Source organism: Peromyscus californicus, unplaced genomic scaffold (assembly GCF_007827085.1).
Source record: "Peromyscus californicus insignis strain IS unplaced genomic scaffold, ASM782708v3 Scaffold_6__1_contigs__length_162567912, whole genome shotgun sequence".
Classification (NCBI taxonomy): Eukaryota; Metazoa; Chordata; class Mammalia; order Rodentia; family Cricetidae; genus Peromyscus; species Peromyscus californicus.
Window position 1 is genome coordinate 138,228,028 of NW_026294584.1, and position 9,215 is coordinate 138,237,242.

A 9,215-nucleotide genomic window follows, 5' to 3' on the forward strand; every position below is an offset into this window, starting at 1 on the left:
GCTGAGAGTGTCTGTCAGTGGCAGCAGCAGTAAAAGAAGGAGCAGGTGTTGAGGAGGCCAACCTGGCATGGCAGCAGCCTGAGGAAGGGTTCCAGGGGATGCCCACAACCCACATGGAGAGAGAGCAAGCCGCTTGAAAAGTGGACACAGGGGGATGTGCAGAAGCAGCCTGTATGGTAGAAGTGAGGGCCAGGGGACCTGAATGACAGAGCTGGATGGCAGTGGGTGGCTACCTCTGGCAGCTTTGGGGGCCCACTCATCTGTGGCATTTGGGACTGGAAATGGAAGCGGGAGCTGGAGGCTGCTGTAGAGAGGCTGCAGTGGGAAAACCCCAGACTGACAGAGAGGGCCTAAGAGGAGGGAAAGAAAGCCAGCCTCGGCAGTGGCTCCACAGCTGCAAAGCCAGAGGTGAGGGGCTACCCCATAATCTTGTGTCCCATGTTGGATGCCAAATGAAGCATTTATCTAATTATTCTTTTATCAATAAAAACTCAGGAGTCAGATATTAGGGGTGGACCTGATTGATCAGAGAAGGGATGGAGAAGCAAAGAAGGACTTCTCCCTCTCCTCCCTTGATCCAAAAGGCAGAGCATCTCTCTAAGCCCCTCCCTACTAATTCCTGTGTCTCTCTATGTGTCCTGGGTCCTCTAAAACCTCTATGGCTACTTTGGTCAGCTAGAAGCTACCTCCATCCTCTGATTCAGGATAAACTTTATTGTCAGTCTCAGGAGCATCAGAGCATGATCAAAATATCCCACAACATCGTCACTTCATCAAAATCCAGGCTCTCTTCACAATAAAACTTCTGGAGATTCTAGGGGCACAGGGGACATACCTCAACACAATAAAGGTAATACAAGACATCCCAAATCCCAGCATGGATGACATGGAGCTCATGGAGTCCTATCCTCAGAGGAGAAGCTATTGACAAGGGTTGGTTGCTGGAGGAGGTGGAGTGCGGGATGTGATTTCTGAGAGGCTGCCCATGCTCCATAGAAGATATTACACCCAAGTTCATACAAGCAGCACTGAGCCGACACTATGGGTTTCAAAAGAAAAAGAGCACATGAAGCTGGGAGGGGAAGGAAGTGAGGTGTCTAGGGGCAGGTTGTAGCGGAGCGAATGAGGATGGGTTTGTTAAAAGTGAATTCTATACAGTGCATGAAATTTTCAAACAGAAATGATTTTTAAAAATGAATTAGAAAGTCAAATGTATGGTTGTAAGATTTTTTTTAGTTTAAATGACTTTGTGTTTAAAAGAAGGATTTTAATTTCAAAATCAGATTGTTAAGATGCCTAACTGAAATGCTTGTAAAGAATGTTAATATATCAAATTGATTTGTTTAGTTAAATTCCCCTACTCAAGGATACATGTTATTCCAGCACGTGAATGCTGCTGAAGATCTCTTTATGACTCTGTCTGGAAGAACCATGGTCTTCACTGAAGAATATCATATGATAAATGGAAAGTCTTGAGACAGGAAAGTGTGAAACCGAACTTCTAAAGGGCAATCTCACTTTGAACTCTGGTTCTACTTGAGCAGCAGATACAAATGCAGGCAAGATCCAGTTGATAGAGGAAAACACAGAGAAAATGGAGGTCCAGGGAAGAGTGGACTAGACCACCTGTCTGTTTGGAGCTGAAGTTTGGCCTTTCCCTGTGGAGATGCACTGACGGCCATGCCATTCTCCTGAGCTGCAGTAAGCCTCAAGAGGCTTCTTCCTTGCTGTTGGAGAACATGGACATGATCTATGCATTAACAACATGAGGAGATAAGCTGATCCTTGGATGTAGAAAGAAGAGGAAGATCTGGTGACCATCCAAAGTCTATAGACTTCTTCACTAGACTGCATACTCACTCTCTCTGTACCTATATTTTCATTTTAATTCTCATAAGCAAGATGGATGTCAAAAAGAAAGTCCCTTTCCTCTTGCTGCGTTTATTAGTGGATTACTCCACAAGTTCTGAAAACAGGACTTGCAGGTTATGGCGAGAACATCGGTCAGAACATCGGGATTTTAACAATGGAACAAGTCACTTTTACTTAGAGTAACACACACATAAGTGGTCCTTATGGTCCATAATGGATTTTGGGTGTTGTTACATTCCTGTTTCTCCTCACACATTTAAATCATGTCTCCCGTGTTCATTTGCATTTAGTTCGAAGGACTTATTTCTGGAATTTCACAAATCCAAGGCATGCTGTAAAAACACGGTATATCATTCCAATTCTTCCTGGGATTTCCAGAGTCCCTTATGGTGACACAGTCCTCCACATAAACTATATTGTTGGGCTCTCCAGCATCCCAGAAACTGTGAAGGGGAAACACAGGAGATTTTCAGTCTCAAGAAAAGGAGTCACCACATTAAACAACTTATATATTTGTCATTTAACTATCCTTTTGTGAAGTGAAATTTTAAGATCCATTTTTACCAACAAAGAAAAACCCGCTTGCCTATGTCATCAGCTGGTGGGATCTTCCTGGGTTTCTATACTGTCATGAAGCTCCATAGACTTGGACTCAGAAAGAGATGTCACGGTAAGGACTACTTGGACTGGTGACATGGCAGATGCACTGCCTCTGCCCTCCTACCTCACGCTACCCTCGCTCTCTTCCATGTTCTCCTAGGGCATCGTTCACTGTGCAGTGAAGCACGCCTCCTCAGGATTCAGGGCAGCCAAGCCCTGGACTCACAACTACCGCTTGTTAGCTGAGTGAGTCCCTCATTCCCTTCCACATTTAGTTTCCTCAAATGCTGGATAAAGATTAATAACACTGACATGTCTCAGAAACCTATAATTATTTCAATAAAGAGGGATAATGAAAACCAACTGTAAACTCTAAAATGTAATGTTATAAAGACACAAGGCCATTATTAAGGGGAAAGGCAGTAGGATCTGAAGAGTATTCTGTTCTTTCTAAGTCACTATGTTTCACTTGCTTCTGTTTTAGGGCGTAAGATTTAACTTTACTCTTTTTAAAATCTACACTGTAGATAACTGATTCTACACTACAGTTCTGATGTCCTTATTATTTTCATCTATCATTTCTCTTCCATTCTTTTGGCATTCCTAGGGAACGGAAGGGTTAGGAGCCTGTGCCTCCAATTTCCTTCCCTGCATCCAGTATCACCAGTGATGGACCTGAATTTGCATCATCAGAGCAAAAGCCATTCTGAGAATTCCCCTCAGCATGGTCTCACTTTAGGATTACCTGATGTGACCATTTTCCCACAGGATGTACTTACCTCAGGTTCTCTGTGAAAGGTGTGTCATCAACCCATTGCCACTGACCCTCCACCACCTGGTCTGTCAGTCCAATATAAAACTCTTTCTTCTCGGGTTTTGTATGAAAAAGGAATTCCTGAGGAAGAACATAACAATGGCAATAATAGCAACAACAATGATGAAGAACGTGATCAATTATCTTGGTTCTGAAGAGATGCTGAAAGTAATTAGTTTTTAGGAGAGGTGAAGCAGAATTGAGACTAGACAATAGATAAGCATTCTTAAAACTGTAAGATTACTGAAGGCCATTTCCTAATTTTTTATTGTGAGAAATTACAAGTAATGTAATTCAACAGATAAAAACCCTCTAACCTCTAAAAGAGATTCTTACGTCATTCATTCAAAGTTGGTCTTTAGCTAATGGCAGTCACATCTGATGTATCTATTTATCATGAGAAATTAACCAGAGTCTGACGACAATGGGTAATAGTTGTTTGCCCTCATTCATACAAAGTATTCGTCAACAAAATATTATTCTAAAATCAGCTCCTACTCCCCGCTATTCTGGTTAATATCGGGTCTCTTCAGATAAACCAGCCTTTAAAGGTTCTGGTAATGCCGAGCCTGAAAGCAAATCATGTGGTGAAACAGCGACCGCAGCACACATCTCAGCCCACTCCTTTGGCAAACGGTTGTGGCTCAAACCTTAGGCACAGGTTTGGGAGAAAAGATCAGCGAAAACATCCCTTCCACACAGAGGAGCCCGTTCACAAATTACCTGCTCTTCCGGTGTGTTGATAACCACCAGGTGAGCCCCCATTTCTGAGCAATTCTTTAAACTTGACGGCCAGGTCAGGGTGGTCGTGGAGAAAAAGTAACAACTAGATTGAAAATGTTTCCAGTTCAAAGGACAGCAGTTCTTGACTGAACCTAGGAGGAGAGAGGCTTCAGGGGGTGTCGGGGAGTTTGGCTTGCGATCCGGTGGAGTCCAACACTGGGAGCCCCGAGCTTAGAACCTTTCTAGTAGCCCACACCTTGCTCTCTAAGACTGTGAGGTAATTCCAGTGTCAATAAACACAAGCAGCAATTTTGTCTTTGGAGCAGAACCTTTATTTTCTAGATATCAGGACTAGTAAATACAGCGGTATGTGCAGTTTACCTGGGTCAGGTAGTCACCTCAGAACTCAAGTTTCTGTGCTTAGGCAAGGCCACTCTTGAGTCTTCTCTGGGTGACTCCCAGGCAAACCCTTGTGGTGGATAAGCTCTGCACTCTGACCAATCCTCTGAACCTGGATAAATGTTTTAGAACTATAAAATTTCAGTCATTGACATTTATTGAACTAAATCTCTCTTAATTTAGAGACAAAAAAAAAACACCAAAAACTTGTGACTTAAAGAAGTAACTTACTTTGCCAGCATCCAGCAGCATTTTGATATGTCTTGGACTATGCTGATATATAAGAATATTTGAGTACTTTTTCTTAGGTATTTGAAAATTCTCTGTAAATGTTTTTCTCCTCCACCTCATTTTTGAAACAGATAAATGAAGAAAAACTTCCATTACTGGCAATAAATCCTTTCTTTTTCAGAGTTCTTATTTAGACGTACACTTGAAATTTATGGTCAGGGTTTATTGTAATGTCTGGAGATGTCTGGCCCAAGGACACCTGCGTTTCCAGAGTTCTGTCCCTCTGCTCTCATCAACCTTCCCCCCACTCTCTGCAGACAGGATTTCTCATTTCATTTGGAAAAACAGAAACTAATCCCACTATAGTTTCCTTATTCCAAAGACAATCTAGAAACTAAAAAAAGGTTGTCATACACACTTTCATGTTCAACTTGGCAGACAGTTGTACCTGATGTGGCACTGGAGCAGGACAGCTCCTTGACTGTTTCGTGTGACTGTAACTTCCTCTGCTCGTACATTAGACAGCTGCGATAGGTTACTGTAAGAGGAAAGGGTCACGGTCAATGCCTCATATTCTTTCTCCTAACGAAATCCTTGCCCTCAGTTTTCTACTCGGAACGCAATGGCCAACAGTCACCAGGAAGTTTCCTCACCACCTGTTTCCCCTTCACACTGGGATCCACTTCCTCAAAGAAAGAGTAATTCACATTTCATGGCTTTCCTGACTTAACAAAGAATAAACTATTTCAGATCAAAAGTATGTTTGTAGTCCCTCCTGTGCCAAGTCTAACCATCTAAAATCTTCCATCCACAAAGCAAATGTCTGTGCCTTTGGTCCTGACCAGTCGTCTAAGCTACAGGTTAACATTTCATCGAGAAAGTTGGCCTAATGACAGGGGTCTGAAAGGAAGAACTCAAGAGCACCAAGGGGATGGAAAATATGCACCACAAAAATGTATAGAGATGACTGAAATTCAAATATGGTTTTAGACTAGTTGTGTTTCTGGCTTAGGAAATAGCCTGGAGCTTGAGGGTGAATAGGAAGGAAAATGAAATAAAAAAGCACTATAAATCTGGTCAAAAACCCATCGCAGAGGACATCATAGGCCTAACTATGAACACTGTTGTTCAACTGAATTAATCCAGTGTCAAGTTGCCATATAGATATCTGTGTTTATATCCATAGGTAGATGAACACTATTTGGTCTTCATCAGAGGAGCCTCTCCTTCCGCTGAATGCTCCGGTGCATGGTGGAGAATGCAGAAATAGATGAGTGCTCAGCTCTAAACAAGACATTTGCCACCCACTTTATGGCCCAGGGAACATTGCAGAGGAAGGAAAGGAGTGGAAAAGCCAGAAGATAAGGCAAAGTGCTGTGGAATGTCATCTTCTGGACCTGACACAGCTGTTACAATCTTAACCCAACAGCAGCCACAGGTGACCGCACTGGGCTTGCCGTAGAGTAGGCCCATTCACTCTCAGGCATGGTCAGAGGAGGGCCTCGGGAAGCCCTGTCCTCTGCTGGGCTCTTGCCTGTTGATAGATTCAGAGAGTAGGGAGATTGTTCCTTTCAACTGTGTCCCCATTGATGAACCCTACCTCCCCCAGTGGACACCCCAATAGTGGTCATACAGATGGCCCATGTTAAACTAAATGGGTCACAAAGCCAAACCAAAAGTCATGAAACTGGGAAAGGCACTGTGTGGGGATTGATAGTGAAGGGAGGGACATGAGAGGATATGAGAGAATGAGTAATCAGAATACTATATATATATGTGTGTGTGTGTGTGTGTGTGTGTGTGTGTGTGTGTGTGTGTGTGTGTATTAAACTGTTAAAAACAAAATCAGTCAAGAATAATAAAGTATAACATATATGAAACTTTGTAAAAAAAAAAAAAAAAAAGCCTTGTAGGAAAAGTGATGCACTGCACCGAGCAAGAATCTACTGCTAGTATCAGCCCTGGAGACATAGAGTGACTTTGACTTTCAGAACCCACCAACACATCTGGTGATGAAACAGACACTGAGAAACAGGATGGAGGCCCCAGCCATGGTCCATGAGAGCACTTGGGAATTTTTGAAACATCCTCTCTCTGTAAGAAGAAAGATATAACACACAGTGGATCTTCCCAAAGCAACAAACAAAAGAGATTTGAGTCAATTCTATCCTTGCCACTTCCTATTCGTAATTGCCTGTGTCTAGGCTCGCCCCATGAATCCATTGTATGGAGATGGCTTGCCCATGAATCCGTGTGGTATGCAGATTGCTGGGCCAGTTAACAATTCAGGAGAGTTGTGTGGAATCTGTCTGGAAACCACACCTTAAGAATCCCTGCTGTAATCCATTGCTGGTGTTAAGACCTGGACTTAGGTATACGATGAGCTTTTCATTTCTTTTTTTTTTTTTTTTTTTTTCAGAATATATCTGTTATCTTTTTTTTTTTTAATTTATTTTAATTTATTTTGCAATACAATTCAGTTCTACATATCAGCCACGGATTCCCTTGTTCTCCCCCCTCCCGTCCCCCTCACCTTCCCCCCAACCCCCCCCCCATTCCCATCTCCTCCAGGGCAAAGCCTTCCCCACAGACTGAGGTCAACCTGGTAGACTCAGTCCAGGTAGGTCTAGTCCCCTCCTCCCAGGCCGAGCCAAACAATCCTGCATAGGCCCCAGGTTTCAAACAGCCAACTCATGCAATGAGCACAAGATCTGGTCCCACTGCCTGGATGCCTCCCAAACAGATCAAGCCAATCAACTGTCTCACCCATTCGGGGGGCCTGATCCAGTGTGGACCCCTCAGCCATTGGTTCATAGTTCATGTGTTTCCATTCATTTGGCTATTTGTCCCTGTGCTTTATCCAACCTTGGTCTCAACAATTCTCGCTCATATAAACCCTCCTCATTCTCGTTAATTGGACTCCCAGAGATCCACCCAGGGCCTAGTCATGGATCTCTGCATCCGGATCCCTCAGTAGTTGGATGAGGTTTCTAGCACAACAATTAGGGTGTTTGGCCATCCCATCACCAGAGTGGATGTGGAGCTAGGGGAACTCTCCTCCACTGCTGGTGGGAATGCAAGCTTGTACAACCACTTTGGAAATCAATATGGCGCTTTCTTAGAAAATTGGGAATCAATCTCCCCCAAGATCCAGCTATACCACTCTTGGGCATATACCCAAGGAATGCTCAACCACACCATAAGAGCACTTGTTCAGCTATGTTCATATCAGCATTGTTTGTAATAGCCAGAACATGGAAACAACCCAGATGCCCTTCAACTGAAGAATGGATAAACAAAATGTGGTACATATACACAATGGAATACTACTCAGCAGAGAAAAACAATGGCATCATGAGGTTTGCAGACAAATGGATGGATCTAGAAAAAATCATCCTGAGTGAGGTAACCCAGACTCAGAAAGACAAACATGGTATGTACTCACTCATAGCAGGATACTAGACATGAAACAAGGATGAATTGTCTGCTACTCACATCACCAGGGAGGCTACCCGGAAAACAGGACCCCAAGAAAGACACAGGGATCGCCCAATGACAGAGAAATGGAATGAGATCTACATGAACAGCCTGGACATGAGTGGGGGTATTGAAAGGCGAGGGTCGAGGGAAAGAGAGCTTGGGGGAGCGGGAGATCCCAGCTGGATCAACAACAGAGAGGGAGAACAAGGAATAGGAGACCATGGTAAATGAAGACCACATGAGAACAGGAAGAAGCAAAGTGCTAGAGAGGCCCACAGAAATCCACAAAGATACCCACACAACAGACTGCCGGCAATGGTCGAGAGCTTTTCATTTCTAATTCCTCCATTTGAAATGCTTCCACACCTAAAGGCCTCCCCTCTTTATTTCCTTCCTTCTTTTCTTTTCCTTTTGCTTCATTTCCCCCTTTGCTTTTCCAGTCTCTCTCCTACTGTCATCTTCTCCACTTCTCATTTTCAAGATCTTCATAAATTAAATAAAACATAACAGTCAAGCAGCAGGTGTTTCCTTTTCCCCAATATACATTTACAGACAGGTAGAGGATATTCCACAGAAGCGAAGGACTTGTTCAAAGACATTCAGAGTATCACAGAAGGTAGAAACAGCAGAGTGGCAGCCTTTCCTGGACTCCTCAGCAAGCTTTCTGCTAATCCTGAGGACCCTTCTTCCCTTCTCTTTCCATCTCACTGTGCACTCTTCCATTGTCCTACCCTTGACAAACGTTATACCCGTTCTAATAAAAGAGCTGTACAAGCAAATGAAGACTTGCAGATTGTACCTGTGTGATGGGATGCAGACGAGTTCATTGAAGACATTCTTCTTTTTTTTTCCCCCTTTCTTTCTCCTCTTGACTTAGTAAGAGCCCTGGAAAGTGAGTCTCGATAGATGAATGCTTCACCCGTTTTTAAAAGTTCAGCCCTAACAGAGCTGATATCACAGTGTGTTAATATTCTCTGTACAATTAAGTCAGAATTTCCTTTCTTGCACAAGGATAGGGAGTTTATTGGACAACATGCCACTTCTCACTCCAGACCACAAAAGAGGAAATGATGAGGTAGGTGGTAAGCATCAAGAG

General features: G+C 43.4%; 1 protein-coding gene across 1 annotated transcript; it reads right to left on the reverse strand.

Moving 5' to 3' along the window:
* Window positions 1-2,158: 2,158 nt before the first annotated feature.
* Window positions 2,159-8,955, reverse strand: Clec4e (C-type lectin domain family 4 member E). The gene is made up of 6 exons (XM_052721836.1): window positions 8,919-8,955; window positions 6,638-6,733; window positions 5,088-5,177; window positions 4,010-4,161; window positions 3,252-3,367; window positions 2,159-2,315 (listed from the first exon to the last, which is right to left on the reverse strand). Exons 1-6 carry the CDS (start codon window positions 8,953-8,955, stop codon window positions 2,159-2,161), a joined length of 648 nt encoding a protein of 215 aa, XP_052577796.1.
* Between the last annotated feature and the right edge of the window lie 260 nt (window positions 8,956-9,215).

What these genes read in the sequence shown, in the direction of transcription:
- Clec4e (XM_052721836.1), bottom strand. Translation starts at nt 8,955, where the DNA reads ATGTCTTCAATGAACTCGTCTGCATCCCATCACACAG. An exon ending in CTGCTCCAGTGCCACATCAG is followed by an intron (nt 4,162 to 5,087) that starts GTACAACTGTCT and finishes CTCTCCTCCTAG; the next exon opens with GTTCAGTCAAGAACTGCTGT. An exon ending in CCTTTCACAGAGAACCTGAG is followed by an intron (nt 2,316 to 3,251) that starts GTAAGTACATCC and finishes TCCCCTTCACAG; the next exon opens with TTTCTGGGATGCTGGAGAGC.